At 44.3% G+C, this 19,629-nt stretch overlaps 1 protein-coding gene and 1 long non-coding RNA gene across 2 annotated transcripts in view; one reads left to right on the top strand and one right to left on the bottom strand.

The window, feature by feature from the left end:
* The window catches only part of ABCA12 (ATP binding cassette subfamily A member 12), an 85,545-nt gene extending 81,720 nt beyond the window's left edge, over positions 1 to 3,825 (bottom strand). The window contains exons 1-2 of the mRNA XM_083154497.1: positions 3,604 to 3,825; positions 1,668 to 1,744 (exon numbers count right to left, since the gene is read on the bottom strand). Of these exons, the coding sequence (XP_083010623.1) occupies positions 1,668 to 1,744; positions 3,604 to 3,722 (196 nt within the window). The 5' untranslated portion in view covers positions 3,723 to 3,825. The remainder of the gene's footprint in view (positions 1 to 1,667; positions 1,745 to 3,603) is intronic.
* Positions 952 to 19,212, top strand: LOC146020903 (uncharacterized). Its single transcript, XR_014450852.1, has 3 exons — positions 952 to 1,061; positions 17,001 to 17,220; positions 17,625 to 19,212. It is a non-coding gene; the product is annotated as an uncharacterized LOC146020903 (long non-coding RNA).
* The last annotated feature ends 417 nt before the right edge of the window (positions 19,213 to 19,629 follow it).

A 19,629-nucleotide genomic window follows, 5' to 3' on the forward strand; every position in this document is an offset into this window, starting at 1 on the left:
CTGTGTAATTACTATGTGTCCGGAATTAATGGGATGAGGTGGTAACCCTAGCTCATTTGCAAGACGTGGAATCTTGTACCCATATCCCAGGCTAGGGATGGCCATCGCTGCCTTTGCCATCAATGGTTGTCATCAATGGCAAAAGTGCAACTGGCCATCGATAGTGTATAACTATTCAATGGATGACCATCGATGTTTTTGTATATCGATGGTCATCCATTTTCTGTGATTGAGTGGCCTGTGGGCCAATCAAAATGCGGGGGCGGGGCTTTGTGGGTGTCGGGGGCGGAGCTATGCTCCGTGCCCTGGCACTTTAGGGAAAAAAGCAAAAACGAAACTATTAGTTTAAGCTTTACATCGATGGTGGTAAACCATCTGGTTCTCCCCATCGATGGCAAAACTATTCGACATCGGCCATAAACCATCGATGACATTCTGGCGTACATTCTGCTTTCCAATGGGCCCACCCAGCATTTCTATGGGCACGCCCATGAAACGCTGGGCAGACCCCTGCAAACGCCCGCTGCGCGTCGAACGCGAGTGATCACTGGGGGGGGGGGGGTGCCCATGCGAATGAGCGACTAGGCACCCACCACCGAATTTGGACCTGTACAAAAGTTCACCTTCATACTATGCTTAGGCCCTTATTCAGGTCGATTCGCACAGAGCGAATGTACCAAACCCCGCCTAGTGAATCGATTGCCGGCGCCACCCATTCGCACGCTGAATTAGGTCGCTCTGCATGTGAACGGATGTTTTATGTGAACATCCATTCTCATGCTTGTGGGAACCTCCCCCATCATTCAATAGTCACCGACTATCGAATGATGGGGAAAGCGCTCGCCCATGCACGAGGGGTCGAGATGACTCGTACATATGAGCGAAGAAAAGCGCATTTCCAGGCCGCAACCACCCCCTGCTCGGAAGGCCAGGAGCGAGCACTCAGCGGCTGGACATCTCGCCGTGTTCACACCCTCCCTGCGTACAGACATGCGCAGAACCATCGGAACACTGGCCGAATTCGTGTCGAGCGAATGGATCAGAGAGAGGCCCTTACAGAGGTGACATCAGGGCCGGCGCCACCACTAGGCAGCTCTAGGCATTTGCCTAGGGCGCCGGCACCTGGAGGGCGGCAGTTTGCCCCTCACCCCCAGCGAACTGTGTAAAAAAACTTGCGTCCCCGGCGTCCCTGCAGTGCTGCTGGAGCGGTCAGGGGTGTCCGTGCCGCAGGGGTACCTGCGGCGCCGTCATGTGTATAAAGCTGGCTGCGGCCGGCGGGGTCCCTGTAGTGAATAGAAAATAACTAGCGCTATGCACGCGGCGGCGCGGAAAGCGCTAGTTATTTTCTATTCACTGCAGGGACCCCGCCGGCCGCAGCCAGCTTTATACACATGACGGCGCCGCAGGTACCCCTGCGGCACGGACACCCCTGACCGCTCCAGCAGCACTGCAGGGACGCCGGGGACGCAAGTTTTTTACACAGGTACCACCCCCCTCCCCCCGGCACTGGGGCGCCCCCACCCCGACTCGCTTGGGGCGCTCCGGTGCCTTGCACCGGCCCTGGATGACGTCATTAAATAACACATAAATAAAACAGATGACATAAACATGCAGCAAATGATACAACACATATCGCAAGATCACCCTATATTCGCGGTGCAACTTACACTGAAAGCTCCCATCCGTTAGATTCACAAAACTGCCCAGTGTGGAGGTGATAGTCGCAAGATCATTTACTGGAAGACTGCAATAAAATGTAGAAGTTGCGAAATATGGTTTATGGACATTAGAGGAAGAACGTACACTGTCATGAAGTTATAGTTATTTACTGTATATCACACAACTAGACCAGGGGGCTTTATCTACTAAACTGCAGCTTTTGAAAGCCACAACCGTTGCCAGCTTTGATCGCAGGATTTTTAACCCTTTGAGCGCTGAGTGAATTTGTCAGAATACTGTAGGTGTGAAAATTTGCCACGCAAACATTTTTATTCCTCATAATGACCTGTAACGTTACCTTATACAGGAAATACAATCTTTTTTTACACAACTTTCTTTTTTTTTGCTTGAATTTATATAACAAATTTGAATTTTTGAATTTATATAACAAATTTGAGCGATTTTTAGTGGATATTTTGAATATCTGTCACCGAGATGTTGGCATTCAAAGGGTTGAATAGCAAACCAAGTCTGATTTAGCATTTAACACTATTGCTGTAATAAGTTCAATAGTCAAAGCCGCGAAATCACCGGCTTCGACTCACCAGACTTACTCTGTGCATCGAAGGCCGTAGGGAGATGCAGGCCTCTGCTGACGTCAATGGCCCTCCCTGCAATTGGCCGGCACCTGCGGTTTTCCAGGGCACTCCCAGAAAATGCCGGTGTACCGCCCACAAACGGCCACCGTCAGTCAATCACTTTGCAAACTAGTAAGCCTGCTCGAAGCAAATGCTTTGAAACCTAGTCCGCTACCTTGTGATTGCCTCTGTGTTTGTGCATGTGTGAGAGAGAAAGAGATGTATTTTCACTCGCTTCCAAAAGATGGTAATGTTTCGGAGATACACAAACAGACACTAGACATATAAAGATATAAATAGATGATATGTTAAATTTATAAAAAATCTGAGTGGGGCGCTCACCTCGGGTCCTGCAGTATCAGCACCCACCCAGCACTTAAGGGGAATCTTGTGTCTGCTATGATCTGCATTGATGTGATTGGTTACTGAAGAATATTATAAACCATTTAAGTGCCAACTCAGATGCTGAAAATAGTGGTTAAAAATACCGGTGTCGCTCACATTTGTTATATAAATTCAAATAAAAAATGTGGTGTAAAAAAAGATTGCATTTCCTATATAAAAGGTAACATTCATTATGATGAATAAAAATGTTTGCTTGGCAATATTTTACACCTATTTTGACAAGATCTCTTGGCACTCAAAGGTTATAATCAGTTGTTGTGCGTTAGTGAACTCAAAGACCATGGTACATACAGGAAACAGTTGTCCACTCTTTAGAAGGCTTGATATATCTCACCCAGGGAGGGATGCTCTAACATCCGTGCCCCCTTACCGCCGCACATTGCTGGCTACCGCTAACATAATTATTGCATATGCTCCAAAATATGCGATAATTATGGCAAAATACAGCTCTTGCGTTAAGAGCTGTCTTTTGCGGTGAGACGGCGATGCGCGGCAGGTCCCGGAGGGCTCCCCCCTCTCTTACCCATCTAAGTTTGCTGCTGCAGGGGGGGGGGGGGGGGGGAGCTCTCCTCCTCCCTGCGCCCGGAAGAGGATTTTCAGTGCAGGAAGGGGGAGGTCACAGGTCCGGGAAGCACAGCGCTGTGCTGCCCGGACTCAGGTGAGGAGGGGTCGTGTGGGGCGTCGTGCGTCACGTTAAGAAGCCCATAGGCTTCTATAGGGGATCGCCAGCTTTAGCTGGTGATACCTCCCTCAGCGAAAACCTGCCGTGCGGGTTTTGCTGCATATTGAAATGCGGTAAAAACCCAGAGAAATGGGGTTTTTACTGCATTTCTGTTTTCGAGAATTTCCCCCCTACAGTTGTAATAGCCACATTGATGCAGTATACAGTATATCCACTTACGCTGAGCTCAACATGGTGTTAATCTCATTCCCAATGCTTTGCCAGACGCTGCGTAGGAATGATGTTAACTTGTCCAGGGATATGATGCTTGTAGCTGATTGGGCGATAGTATTTGCCATAGTTACGGTTTCCGCCACGTCTTGCAGTAGTGTGAGATACTGGCACGGTAGCGAACAGCTTGACTGGGAGTTTGAGGTTGCCGCCAGGCCACAGACTACTGCGGTCAGGTTCTGTAACTGATATAGCTGCAAGAAAACACAGACGTTACTATTAGCAAAGCCGACGCCGGGGGGCTATATTTACTAGAGTGGGGAATTTTGGAATTGGAGACGTTGCCCTTAGCAACCCATCAGAATCTAGCTGTTCTCTCTGAGAAAGTGATGGATAAATAATTAGTAGACTCTGATGGGTTGCTATGGACCGCCACTTTTAAAACCACTTCTAAGAGACCAGAAATACCATGGAGGATATCCTAATATCCCCAAAGCCACTTATTGAGGGAAAGAACCCAGCACAGAGCATTTAGCAGAATGCACATTAATGTTAAAATGGGTTGGGTGGGAAATCCTGACAATCAATATCCGGACCATCAGAATGACGACAGCTGCATTCTGATGATCAATATCCCGATGTGCCTGGGTAAGTATTTTAATCCTACCCCTAACCCATGCTTGCTGCAGCCTAATCCTGGTTGGCCCCACCTGCAGCCTAACCCCCTTCCACCTGCAGTCTAACCCAGTGGTGGAACTTGTGGGTGATGGACCCAGGAGCAAAAATATAATTTAGGCCCCCTCCTCCATCCCAAACCAAGCTCATAATATGCAATACGGCAGAGGGTGACAGGGAGAGGCAGAGGGTGACAGGGAGAGGCAGAGTATGACAGGGAGAGGCAAAGGGTGGCAGGGAGATGCAGAGGATGGCAGGGAGATGCAGAGGATGGCAGGGAGAGGCAGAGGGTGACAGGGAGAGGCAGAGGGTGACAGGGAGAGGCAGAGTATGACAGGGAGAGGGAGAGGGTGGCAGGGAGAGGCAGAGTGTGACAGAGAGAGGCAGAGGGTGGCAGGGAGAGGCAGAGGGTGGCAGGGAGAGGCAGAGTGTGACAGGGAAATGCAGAGGGTGGCAGGGAGAGGCAGAGGGTGGCAGGGAATATAGTCGGTGACAGGAAAAGGGTGACAGAGGACGCAGTGGGCCCCTTAGTCCTCAAGAGCCCTGGTGCACAAATGGTAGTTCCGCCTCTGGCCCAAACACAATGGCCCTCTTCCACAGCCTGAACCGGGGGGGCTGCCGGTGACACCTGTCACCAGGGAGAGGAGGAGGACAAGACACTACAAGCTCCGGACTGAATATTTTGATGTCCGGTCCGGCGGTCCGGGGTCTTGTCTAGGTCCGATTTTTACATAGTCCCCTTGGCCCGGGTAATCACTACCCCCTCCCTAGTGGGGAGTTTGTGGGCTAAAAATGGCAACAGCTCAAAGTGAAAGTAAAAATTGTCACAGCTCAAAGTGAAAGTACATTGCAGAAGCCGTCATTTTGGCGGGCTTTCAACCAGTTCCAAGCATACAACACAACATAAAATAACCAAGTAACACACCAAAGAGAAACGTGAACCCATGAACCTTGGGAACATTTTGTCCCAAGCTAACTGGCAGGTCTGCCATGTGAAAGTGCAAGGGATGGGAAAGATCCCGCTCTAGGAGAAAAGCGAATTCCCCAATGCAGGAGTTATGGCTGTGTGACAGAACATGAGGAGTTATATACAGGACCTGACATTGCTTTAGACAACTTGCCTTTTGCTTGAGTAACTCTGGAATCATTGATGCATTCGCTGATTTATTGCTTTGAGTAAACAAATCCTGGGCAAGCTGAATCGTCACTTCAAGGTGCCCTGCAGAAGATAAGATGATTAATAAGGGACTTAAGAACCAGGAAATCCATATTGAAATCCATTGTGCAGTCCAGATTCTCAGATTCTCAGTAAGTGCATTAATTGCACAGAAATCTATATTGCATTATGGAAACCTGCCTAATTAGCGTTATGCTTGTATGGGTTATCGAGGCTATTTATTACACTTTAGTGCCAAGCTGATTTAAACTTTGCAAACAAGATGCTGAAACTGGCAAAAGATAGAAGCGCTGGCCACATAGGGACATTCTCTGTACCCGTAAGATTTTGGGGGAAGTCCATTGTCGCGTTCTTCAAACAGTACATGACCGTTCCGTAGGGTCCAGTCAATGACGGAATGTTCACAGTGGAATTTATCACGAGATTCAAGTATCTGCAAGTAGAAAAGTAATTTGTCTTATAATAATTAGTTCTTTATTTTACAGGTGGCATCATGCATATGTATGGATTACTGCTATCTTATTATGTTATATAATATTATACAAAACACTTTAGTTTAAAATAAGGGACTTTGGAAATAGTTGCACTGAGAAGGTGCAGACAAATTTCCTTTGTACCTCTCACTTGCTCATTATGAAGGTGATGCTATAGTTCTCTGTGAAGACGTTTGTGCATCTGTTTTTTATGATTAATGCAAAAATGACATTTTTACATAGCTTTACATTAACTACCCTACATTAATAAAAGTTCCATCGCAGAAAAATACCCCTAAAAGTAGTTACACGATAAAATTCAAAAGTTGAATTTTGTAAATCCAGAAAATCCAAATCGTTCTTGATGTTAGTGAGACAGCAGCATGATTTAGTTTGTGTTTGTGTGTGCGTGTGTACATACATACCCTAACTGTACCTTTTTGGCCGGTACAGTACCGTTTTTATTTTATGACCTGTACAGCCAAAAGGGGCTTTGTTTCCGGGTCTCCAGCTGTCCATTGAAAGTATAGGAAAGGGGTGTGGCCATACCCTTTACCTGTGTCCACGCCCCTTTCTGAATTTGTACCAGTTTCTGCCCTTCAGATATTGGAGGGTATGTGTGTGTGTGTGTGTGTGTGTGTGTGTGTGTGTGGTTCTGTGTGTTTGCTTGTGTGTGTTGGGTTGTGCTGAGTCACATTTTCAAATAAATATAAAACTTTTTAAGGTTTATGAAGAATGCAGTCACATAAGATATCCCACGCAAAGCCCCAGTATACACGGAGCATAAAACATTGGAAGAAAGGTCAACCCCAAAAGATGCACATGAAAATTGTTGATGCCTGAAAAGTTCAACATGAGTTTATTAGGCTCTTGGGGTATCAATTTTAAATTTGGTGCCTGATGATGTCATTAAGTTCACCAGGCCCAAGGGGAGGGTTAACAGAGGGGATAAGTTCATCCAGGAATCCAAGTGGGCCGGCAGGGGGTTGCCAGTCCCTATCCGCTACACTGCCACAGCGGTGTTTACAGCCCCTGAGCTCCTCAGAACCTTGGGGCCCCTCACAAGGTCGGGGCCCGCTATGTGTGTCCCCTTTGACCCCCCTGTCGCCACCCCTGGTGTGGGTCAAAGGGTTGACAGTAACTAGGTTGACAGTGAATTGGTTGACTATTTAGGGTCAATATTCACATGGTTTGACATGGGGTAAAATGCAGTAGGTTGAAACATAGAAAATGTTGACACAAGCAAAAGGACAACATGATAATGTTCGAAATATGAAAAGGTGGACATGAGTTTTTCACTTTTTGGGTGTCAGTGTCAATGTCAACATCTGTTGACAAAGACCCCCGAATTAGTGTTACGCGTACTATGGCATGGCTCGCTTCACTCGCCATGCTTCGGGCATGGTGACCTGCTTCACTCGGCCCATTTTACCGTTCCTATTTATAATGTATTCCACATGAATCATAAAGCATAAAAAAGCCCAAACAAAGAAAGCAATTGTCAAAAACTCATGTCAACATTTCATGTGTCGACTACTGACTATAAACCTAGACACGGTTGACCTATCAACCGAAACCATTGGTTATGTGATTGAAAATGATGAGTCAACTTACTGTTGCTTTATGATCGCGGTTGTTGCCAGGCTGCTGATGGTATCCGGCAGATATGCTATAAGATCTTGTAATATGGTAAATCCTTCTACGAACGATGTAGCATTGAAGATTCTCGACAGAAAATTCAAAAAGTCTTTCTCTAAAATGATGACTTTCTCAGCCGTGGCATTGTTCTGAAGATCTAACAGGATGGAGGTAAAGTTACCTACAGGAATTATTTCCAGCCAATCTGCTACAATTGTTGTGTTACTAAAAATCCTCAACTCTTGGATGAACAGTCCATAAACACCGACTATAATGTCCTCCTGGGAGATATTTGGAGATTGGCTAATGTTGGACAAAAATGAAATGACCTTCTGTAGAGCGGTGAAATATTGAGCGGCAGCTGGATCGTAAGATGCCAGATATGGGAGAATGATTTCCAAATTTGATATCCAGGTATAATTCACAGGCTGCAAAAACCAGACTTCACAGGCCAATAAACTGAGGTTAGACAGCAATCCGTCCTTTACATTTGAGTGTGTTGGATCAAATGTTGCCCAAATAGAGTCAGAAAAGCTGGCCAGTTCATTCAGAGCAGCTGTGCATTTTGCCACCGAGGGAACAGTGGTATTCATTAGCGTAGGGTTGATGGCATTAAGGAACGCTGATAAGGTTGGGTCCTTGAACAGTGAAACAGTTGTTTGGTATAATTGGAGAGTCTTTGCATCCAGCCCACTGTTTATGAGGACGACGACTCTCCTAATTGTTTCTAGCACAGAGAGAGAGGCATTACTGTTGACAGTTGTCCAGTTCATGGATAAAACATTGTCCAAGGCCTGCCAAGACTCAAACCAGCTGGGCTGGAATGTCAAATTACCAGCTGCCTCGATCAGTTGATAGATTTGATTGTCAAATGATCCGCTCAGTGAGGACAAGGCCTTAATGGTGTTCGAGATCTCAGTCCAGAACTGGGGTAAATCTGAAGTCTGAATGGTGGAATTGTGGTGTTTAATAAGGAACTGAATTAACACATGAATTGGGTTGGACTGGTTGAAGACCACATCATCCACAATTTGGATTAGTTGTGTTTCCGGCTGGATTGTGAAGTTGTGACTTGGCATGTTGTTGCTGATAAAAGTAAGGCTACTGGTTAGTGATTGGATCAGGGGTAACTGTAGCCCAGATATGTTGTTTAAATTCGCCAGAACACCCATGGAGATTGCCATCACTTGAACTAAGCATGTTATCTCTCCAGCCAGTGGGTGCAAAGTGTCTTTACTGCAGACACTGTGGAACATCGGGGAGCTCTGCAATGCTAAATAAATCATGTCATTGAGGGTGTGATTACTACTTGAATCACTGTTATTGGAGAACTGCCAGTTGCAGGTTGTTTGGCCCAGAGACTCGTTGACTGTGCCATTTCTGAATATTGTTTGGATAAGTATTTGCAGGACATCCTGTGCGGAGCAGTTTCCAGTGTACGCCTGTGATCTGTTACCTCCTAGGAAAGGTGTCATCGCCAGGTAGAAGACATCCAGCAGTTCAGCCTCCATTGCAGATATGTTTTGGAATGGGACCCAGCTCCACTCATCCTGGACTAAGAGAAAGGTCAAGTTGTAGATTTGATATATTGTCTCTTTTCCTATTGTCCCATTGGCTTGAATGCTATAGAGGATCTCCATCCCCCCCTTTACTATTTGGAAAACTTTTCCTGCTGTGACATTGTTGAGGAACAGTTGGTTTGAAGTGAGGCCTATTATTCCAAGTATAGTCTGAGACACTTGATCGATGGACATCAGAACCAATGATGTGTTGATTGTATTCATCTCTTGTAAGAGGAGCGCTGCTATTTCAGTATCTTTGCTTGTGTTTCCATTAAATAAAGGTAGTTTTGTAAAAGCTTCTGATACACTCTGATATATGTGCCCTTGGAACTGTGAGTTTTGTATGGTGAACAGGTTCAACAGATCCATCAGGTTGGCAAATTTTTGAAACATCTGCAGGGCACCCATAAATAGCTTGCCATATTGCACATTGGCAGAGTTGGTGAACACCTGTATAAGCTTGGCTATCTCAGAGGGAAGACCTGTCTGGTTTATGGCAGAAAGGAGATGGAACACTATAGTAGGGTCTTTGGAGATATCAGATAATGTTAAATTGCTGAAATTCTTGACCAACATTTCAAGCTGGCTGATTGTACTCTGTCCGGTTAGTTCCAGCAGAATCTGGGTAACGTTCAGCACAGTCTGTAATGTCTCTGTCAGATGTGTGTCCACAGTTTGGGGTAGGAATATTGTCAGGAGATCTCCCACCACTGCCTGAAGTGTGTCTACAATTGCATCAGGAGAGGAGAGACTGAATGAAGTAATAAGAGATTCTGCATCCCTTATTATCAGATTGATCTGCTGGGAATTATTGAGTAACCACTGTTCAAGTGTGTGCATTGTGTAGGTGCCTGGAGAATTGCCCACAATTCCTGTCTGATTTTCTGCTTGAAGCATCAACCAGTTCACTATGTCCAACTGCAAACGTATGGCCTGCAGAAGTTCATTGATATTATATTGTGGCGCTGTGGATATGTTGAAAATGATGGACTCAGACTCAGCTTTCTGTAGGATCTCAGAGAGAAGATTTAGGACAAGGTCTGAGTTGCTCTTGTTCACACTTGGCAGTACCCCCGTATCCTGTAATATCTGCACAATATTCACCAGTGATGAGTTTATTGCTTGCAGCGTGGACTGGTACTGATTGGCCAGAGCAGTTACATTGTAGAGATCAGAGAGATGTTGGAAGGCTGAAATGTCACCACCAATCTGACTTAACCATTGTCCTTCTAGTGTGGATATGGCTGACAGTATGTCATGGGTTTCCTGTCCCAATGGTAGTATCTGCAGAAGCTGTGTGAGATGGAACATGACATCTAACTGGCACAATGTTGGGTCTATGTCAGCCTGGTTAGAACAGTTAGAGGTGGAGACCAGGTTCTCTATCTGGAGAAGAAATTGAGTCATGTTGGCCGATGTTAGCACCGCGACAAGGTCCTGTAGAGGAGGAGGAACAGTGACGTTCACATTGTCTTCCATTGTTGTGTTCATCAGGTGGTTTATCAATGTAAGAACTTCTTCATAAACTCCAGTCTGATTGGTAGTAGAATTATATGGCTTCCCCTTCGCTTCTGAGAAGACCATAAATATATTATTTATCAGTGTTATCTGGGATTGGTCATAGGAACCAAACTGAGGGAGGGAGCTGTTATCCCAGGTTCTGTTCTGTATAAGAGATTCCAGCTGAGTCACGTATAACACAAAGCTCTGTATTCCTGCAGTAAGGTCTTTGCATGTCTGGGGACTAACACTGCATGACTGTATGGCATCAATAAGCAGCAGACTGGCATTGGCCCCTCTCTCAAACCTGTCCCGATCTGCAGCTGGTAAGTACCCTGAGATGAGGCTGACCAGCCAAGATGTGAGGTTACTGACATCGGTGCTTCCATTTATCAGGATGTGGGACTGGATGGAGGGTAACAGCTGTATGACAGTGTTACTCAGGCCACTGGACTCTGCAGCTGTCAGATTGCTGAGATACTGCCACAGTGTTAGAATGCTATTTACAGAACTTTGTGTCTCATTGCCCACCTCCAAATAAACTGGTAAGTACTTAGAAATGATGGCAGAAAGATCTTGAATATTAAATGTCTTATTCATCTGGACAAGGTCCTGAAACGTCTGTAGGGCACCCATAAACAGCTTGCCATATTGCATATTGGCAGAGTTGGTGAACACCTGTATAAGCTTGGCTATCTCAGAGGGAAGACCTGTCTGGTTTATGGCAGAAAGGAGATGGAACACTATAGCAGGATCTTTGGAGATATCCGATAATGTTAAATTGCTAAAAGTCTTGACTAAAATTTCAAGCTGGCTGATTGTACTCTGTCCGGTTAGTTCCAGCAGAATCTGTGTAACGTTCAGCACAGTCTGTAATGTCTCTGTCAGATGTGCGTCCACAGTTTGGGGTAGGAATATTGTCAGGAGATCTCCCACCACTGCCTGAAGTGTGTCTACAATTGCGTCAGGTGAGGAGAGACTGAATGAAGTAATAAGGGATTCTGTATCCTTTATTATAAGATTTATCTGCTGGGAATTATTAAGCAACCACTGTGCAAGTGTGTGCATTGTGTATGTGCCTGGAGAATTGCCCACAATTCCTGTCTGATTTTCTGCTTTAAGCATCAACCAGTTTACTATGTCCAACTGCAAACGTATGGCCTGCAGAAGCTCGCTGATGTCATATTGTGGCGCTGTGGAAATGTTGAATATGATGGACTCAGACTCAGCTTTCTGTAGGATCTCAAAGAGAAGATTTAGGACAAGGTCTGAGTTGCTCTTGTTGACACTTGGCAGTACCCCCGTATCCTGTAATATCTGCACAATATTCACCAGTGATGAGTTTATTGCTTGCAGTGTGGACTGGTACTGATTGGCCAGAGTAGTTACATTGTAGAGATCAGAGAGATGTTGGTAGGCTGAGAGGTCACCACCAATCTGACTTAACCACTGTCCTTCTAGTGTAGATATGGCTGACAGTATGTCATGGGTTTCCTGTCCCAATGGTAGTATCTGCAGAAGCTGTGTGAGATGGAACATGACATCTAACTGGCACAATGTTGGGTCTATGTCAGCCTGGTTAGAACAGTTAGAGGTGGAGACCAGGTTCTCTATCTGGAGAAGAAAGTGAGTCATGTTGGCCGATGTTAGCACCGCGACAAGGTCCTGTAGAGGAGGAGGAACAGTGACGTTTACATTGTCTTCCATTGTTGTGTTCATCAGGTGGTTTATCAATGTAAGAACTTCTTCATAAACTCCAGTCTGATTGGTAGTAGAATTATATGGCTTTCCCATCGCTTCTGAGAGGACCATAAATATATTATTTATCAGTGTTATCTGGGATTGGTCATAGGAACCAAACTGAGGGAGGGAGCTGTTATCCCAGGTTCTGTTCTGTATTACAGATTCCAGCTGAGTCACGTATAACACAAAGCTCTGTATTCCTGCAGTAAGGTCTGTGCATGTCTGGGGTCTAACACTACATGACTGTATGGCATCAATAAGCAGCAGACTGGCATTGCCCCCTCTCTCAAACCTGTCCCGATCTGCAGCTGGTAAGTACCCTGAGATGAGGCTGACCAGCCAAGATGTGAGGTTACTGACATCGGTGCTTCCATTTATCAGGATGTGGGACTGGATGGAGGGTAACAGCTGTATGATAGTGTTACTCAGGCCACTGGACTCTGCAGCCGTCAGATTGCTGAGATACTGCCACAGTGTTAGAATGCTATTTACAGAACTTTGTGTCTCATTGCCCATCTCCAAATAAACTGGTAAGTACTTAGAAATGATGGCAGAAAGATCTTGAATATTAAATGTCTTATTCATCTGGACAAGGTCCTGAAACATCTGCAGGGCACCCATAAACAGCTTGCCATATTGCATATTGGCAGAGTTGGTGAACACCTTTACGAAGTCGCTTATCTCCGTAATAATTGCAGACTGATTTATAGCAGAAAGAATGTTCAACAGAATAGTTGGATCATCTGAGATGTTTGCTGGAATCTTTATGGTGGACAAGCTGTTAATTAACGTTTCGATATGACTGAGCAAACTTGTTACATTCAATACTATTTGCAGATCTTCCACTAAGGCGCTGGTGGCATTGGTGTTTTGTGGCAGCAAAATTGGCAAGAGGTCACTCAGCGCCAGCTCCAGGATATTTGTCGTAGTGTTGTATTCCCCATACGTTGAGTTGAGAGATGTTCCACCGATGATCAAGTCAGTAAGATTGAACACAAATTGAACAAGGCGCTTTATTGTGTCGGAATTCTCAACGTTGTCAGAACCGTTGTTGGATACCATCTGAACGACTGCCGAGATGATCATGTTCTCCAAACCACTGTCATTTAAGGATTCCCAAACTTCTATGAGGAACCTATGGATAAAAATAGTAATAGTTGGTCCTCTATAAGAATATGCAGTAACTTAAGTAACCATAATCATAAAAAACTCCATATAAATAATTTCTGTCTACAAACTGTATTAGAATGGGGCTGAGCAGTAAGATAGGTGAGACTTGGATACTGTACACATATGTCAGTATTACATTTGTTAGGGACCCACAGGAAGCAGTCACTGTGCCGGGATAGGTAGGCCTGAAAATTATGCTAAGAACCAAAATTTTTGCTCCAAGTTAATTTGTAGAGTTTGTTAGACTTATATATCAGTATTCTAGTGCTTCAGTGATTTTCAACCGTTTCCAATTTGAAGCACACTAGACAAAATTGTAAAATTGCCAAGGCACATTCTTAGACCCCCATATGGAATAACACATTGCCCCCCACAGGGAAAAAAAAAAGCATTGGGCCCCACATGAAAAGAATAATCAAAGTGATTCCCTAACAAGGTAGCATTTCTTATGTTTAAAATGAGAGTATGCAATCCACCCACCCCTGTTTTACAATATACAGTATATGCTACTGTACAATTTAAAGATGTTACCTAATACTTGAATTATAATATAATTTAAATGAAACATGAGTCATTTTATACCGGTGACAGACTTCATGGGTTGCTATAATTAGGATCCTTATAATATTTAACAAGGCAGTATTCTGTCTATATAAAACACAGGTTTAGAGGTATTTATGCACTTGTGCTTTATAGGTTTTTCTTTTAAATGAATTTGTTTGTCCTGGTCCCACCCCCTAAACCTGTGAGGTTGTGACATCACACCTAGGGTGTGATGTCACCCATTAGGAAGCAAAATGTCAGCTAAGTTAATAAAAATGTTTGGACATTATCTGTTGACAATACAATAATAATAATAATAATAATAATAAGAAGAAGAAGAAGAAGAAGAAGAAGAAGAAGAAGAAGAAATATTATTTTTATTATTATTATTATTTTTGTTTTTGTTGTTTGTACATTTGTACATCACCACACTATTGAGCTCTTCAGACAATTTGTCTCAAGCTGTTCCCAGCAGGAACAATCCGCCCCTGTACTAGAATACTCCTCTCTCTATTTAGAATTTCTTTATCCTTGCATAGTATAAAAGCACATTAGGGGTGTATAAGGACTGCACACTTAGGGGTGGATGTATCAAACCTTCTAAAGAGTGGATAACATATCCACTCTTTAGAAGGTTTGACACATCCACCCACCCCCATAGCAACCAATTAGCATTGACCTATCATATTATAGAATGCAATTGATAAATTCTACATCAAAGCTGCTTGGATGCTGTATGCAACTACTCCACTTGTTCACTCTTTGATACATCTCCCCATAATATTGGCTGAATTGCAATAAGAGAAAAAGATTGGGCAATGGTGACGGAGCCTCCTATTATCTGTAGCTGGTATTGAAGAAGGTTATTACAAGTACTTATATCACAGCTGAGACAAGAGGAGTGGGTGTGACTTACAGTGGTGATGGGAGTAGTCTAAGCTATCGCAAAGACACGAGAGCACATGGGGAACCGGCGAGAATTTTGTGGTGAGGTGGATGTCAAGCGGGCAGCAAGATTATTAGTTGGATACAAATTAAAAGGGTAATTGATCGGTGCAGCAGGTTTGCAGTTGATGGGTCAGTGAGTATGATTAATAGATGCTTCTTGTGTAAGAAACGTGTCTATTCTGTCAATATTGAGGTCTTGGACATTTGACGGGAAGATCTGCCAAAAATTGAGAAACTGTAGTATTGGCTTTATAGGAAGGGAGTGAAACAAGAGTGAACTGTGTGTTGATCTGTTCTGAGCCGTATGTCGAAGAAGAAGACATCCAAGAGCATTGGACTACAGAGTAGTAACCCTGCGATGTTGCAGTAAGTACAGTAGATCATTGATCATGTGTGTGAGAACCGTCAACAAAGCCCAGCACCTGATCATTGAGAAGTCGCTCAAGTGGGGAAAAGGCAAATGGAGGAGAGAAATACTGTAGGTTGATAGTTGGAAAGAGGAGTTGGGTCAATAGACGGTGTCTTCTTTACACTTAGCAAGGAACATCCTAAAGGCCCCCATACACTACGCGATTTGGCCCCGATTTCACCCGATTCTGGAGGATTGGGACGAGAAATTGTGTGAAATTGGCCAAATTGCGTAGGGTATGACATCTGATCTGATCCGATGCGCGGTCCCATGTGCATCGGATCAGATCCAGATGTCGGACAGTCTGCACATAAGATTAATCATGTGCAGCCATCTGGAGGAGCATCAGGAGCAGGCTGGCAGTGGGGACCTGTCCGGGGAGCGGCAGGAGCAGGGAGTGGTCCGGGGAGTGGCACGAGTGCAGACTCAGAGCAGAGAGACCAGGGGCGCGGCGGGAGAATAGAAAGAAATCCTATTCAAAAGACTGGCGGGCACTGATTGGCTGGGAACTTAGCCAATCAGCGGCCTCCCAGTCTCGCTGTGGGGACCGCAGAGCATCGGGAGAATAGAAACCATCCTATTCAAAAGACTGGGCGGCCGCTAATTGGCTGAGTTCCCAGCCAATCAGCGCCCGCCAGTCTTTTGAATAGGATTTCTTTCTATTCTCCCGCCACGCCCCCGGTCTCTCTGCTCTGAGTCTGCACTGTGCCGCGGTCTCCGCTCCCTGCCTGAAGGTACATCTTGTGCTGCTCCCCGGACCACTCCCTGCTCCTGCCGCTCCCCGGACAGGTCCCCACTGCCAGCCTGCTCCTGATGCTCCCCACTCCCAGCCTGCTCCTGCCCCCCCTCGGACCGGTCCCCGCACACGGACCGCTAGCTCCCCGGATTTTTACATGTGATAAATCGCATCTGATTTATCACATGTAAAAAATGGCACATGAAGTGCCAAATCTTATCAAGCTCCCCTGGGGAGCTGCCGGGGAAGCTCAGGGGATATCGAGGCTGACTTGTCCTTAGGACAAGTCGCCCTAGTGTATGGGGGCCTTTAATCTGCCGGCTGCAAACATTTGCTTATCTGAAAATCATGCTCAACCCATGTTAAAATTGACTTGCATCCATGGAAATTAAGCTACATAGCACTACCAGGAACAATCATTTTGCAACTTAGAACCCCTTGAAATGTCAAAATCCCTCCAGTAAACAAGAATCATGAGATATATCAACATAAACTAACCTGTCTTCAGAAGACGTGTTTTGAGTCCTGTTTATGAAAGTCTTCACCACGTCCAATGCGAAAGACAACCAGATGGTATCTGGGGAGCCCTGCTGCGCCTTAAGCACATTTTGTATATCTTGTATAATTTCCAAGACAAAATTTTGCGCTTTAAGGAGTAGGACTTCCTTGGAAGAAGAAGAAGAAGACCAAGCAATATCCAAAATGAAATAAATCATCTTCTGAAAAGTCGTGTCATACATCCAATCTGTTGAACTTGATATGTTCCTGAACAGTTCATGTATGACTGGTACGATATTCATGATGGCAACTATGTTATTTTGTGTTAATCCAGGCTGCACCACTAATTCTGCTCCGACCCCAAGGATATATTCTGCGGCCTCAAAATATTTTCTCAAGCTGTCTGGTACCTGCTGCTCAATGTTTAGAAGTATCCTCCTGGAAGATTGCAGCATGTTAATCCAGTCATCCTGTGAATTGTTCCAGTGTAATAGGTCACAAATATCCATCGTTATATTTGAGAGAAGTGTATCATCTGACCAAGGACCAGTAGGGTAGGTATTCTGTACCATTTTATATACAGCAATAAGTATTTTAAAGATGCCGTTACAGTCCATTGTTGAGTAAGAGTCCACAGAAAGTTGTAAAATCTGCGCCAGATTTATATTTCCCACGGAATGAGTTTGGTTGAGTATGCCCAGGAAGAAGTCATATATCTGTACGACTTCTGGCCCAAGGGTTATATTTTGGCCATCCATTGCTGTCTGAACAACTTTTAATAACTGTTCTATTTTTGCAATGCTTAACTCCCCATTCATTATACTGTTGACAACTTGCCAAATTGTTGTAAATTCCGATGTGTTGAGACCTTCAACAGCATCAAAATCTTTTAAGATAGCTGATAAATTAATCAAGTTTTGTAGTTGGGTTACGTCACTTTGCATCGTTTCATTTCCAGCCAACAGCTGCTCCAGAACTTGAAACAAAGAACCCATTTCAAGAGATGAAAAGTTGGCCAGGGCAATTGACTCGGACCTGTTGTGAGACTTGGCTAACGTGAAGAACCAGTCTTGCAGGCTTGGCATCATGTCCATCAGTGAAAGCTGTACTAATCTATACAAAGCATTGATATCACCAGACATGGTATTATTTTCTGTCTGATTGGTTATATACATGATATACCACTGGATGATCTGCATTTCAGCTTTTACATCTTCTAACTGTGTGCTGCTAATGGAAATAGAATGGTTATACGGTAAGGGTTGGTTTTCTGGTTGCAGCATCTTAAGGCATGCCAATATTAGCCCTTCCATTGTGGAGAAAGAAGTATTATCCATCTTAATGTTTTCAATGGTCTGTGAGAGATTTGTTAATATAATGAGTATTGTCTGAAGTGTGGGTTCATTTTGTAATGCAGTTTCTGTTAGCGCCAACAGAGCCACCATCTGCTGGTGTACATCAGCAGTTGTATTTATTTCACCTATCCAAAACTCAACAATGGAAGAGGCTGCCAGTATCTGCTTCATCGCTGGATTTGGTAGCTGCAAACTTTGAAGGAAACCCAAGAGGTGGGAAGTGAGGTTTAAAGTACACAACAAAGTCTGGTCTGTACATTGGGAGGCCCTGTGTATGTTTATTATCTGGAGTAGAATGTCCGTTATGTTGCTGGCTGAAATAACTTGTTGGATCGCACCAATGGCTTGTGTGTAATTTTTAAGCATCTCCAAATCTGATTGGGCCAACTCTGTATTTAAATCTCTAGAGCTATTAATAATTAGATGACAAGCCGAGAGGACCTCTTGGTATACATCACCGAAATCTCCTGAAAAATTACCAAAGTCCGTCTGAGCATTCCAGATCAAGGAGAAAATATTATTTATCAGGGAAGTCTGTAATTGAGTCAGCTTTTCAAATTCCAGCAATGTTTTATTGGAAATCTCTAAGTGTTGGCTGCCATTCCCCATAGCAATGGTATTAAAAGCTTCCTTTACCAACATCTCAAAGACAGATACTGTAGACGTACCACCAAGACAGCTGTCCCAGTCTGTAGTGCAGTTTCCCACTAGCTCTAGAAGTGATACTAGGGCATCATTGATATGAATGAATCTCTGTTGCTCTTCAGGGGGTATGTTCTTCGACAAAAGATTGAGGAGCATGGAGACAAGCTTGCTGCCATCATTGGTAGCGTTGTACACACTTGAAGGATCAAAGAAAGGTAGCAACTCCAATGTAGTATTACTTAGATCACTGGTTTGGAGCAATGATAACTTATGAGTTATGTTGAGAAGAGTACTTAACTCGGAGAGGGATTGGTTCACTTGACTACCAGATATAAAATAGAACAGCTGCTTTATGTACAGTTCAAGTATGTCCCCACTGTTTGTGTTGTTCAAGTGAAGTAGGTCGTACAGATTTTCCAGGGTGCTTAACAAGTAAGGGGAATTCACTGTACTATTACTGGCCTCTAAAAATAATTGAAACATTTGCATAACCTGATTTTTTTCAGCTTGCGTATATAAAAGGCCAAATATTTTTATGAGCTTGGTGCTGTCGTTGAAATAAAGTTCTCTACGTCCAGAGTTTTCTGATACCCAACTGTTCAACAAGTTTTGAAGGGCGATCATGTGTTGATTGGATCCATTCTGGGAGAATGGCATACCCAATGAATCAGTGGTCCAATTCTGAGACAGGATGTCACCAAGCAGAGAAACAATAATTTCGGTGATATTGTGGTTTGCCCCAGTGCTTTGCAATAACTTTGTGATATTGATCTGATGAACAACATTTTCTATGATGTTGAATATTAGGTTGTTTTGGTAAGAAGGTGGTTGCGCTGAAATATCAGAAGCCGTTTCATTGATGGCGGACATAATAATTTTAAGAAGGTTCACCACCATTGTCTGTTTCCCTGAAGACAGGCTGAGGATTTGACGTTCTAGAGTCTGGATGAGAACATTTTCAAG

This window comes from Crinia signifera, chromosome 7 (genome assembly GCF_055691185.1).
Source record: "Crinia signifera chromosome 7, ASM5569118v1, whole genome shotgun sequence".
Lineage (NCBI taxonomy): Eukaryota > Metazoa > Chordata > Amphibia > Anura > Myobatrachidae > Crinia > Crinia signifera.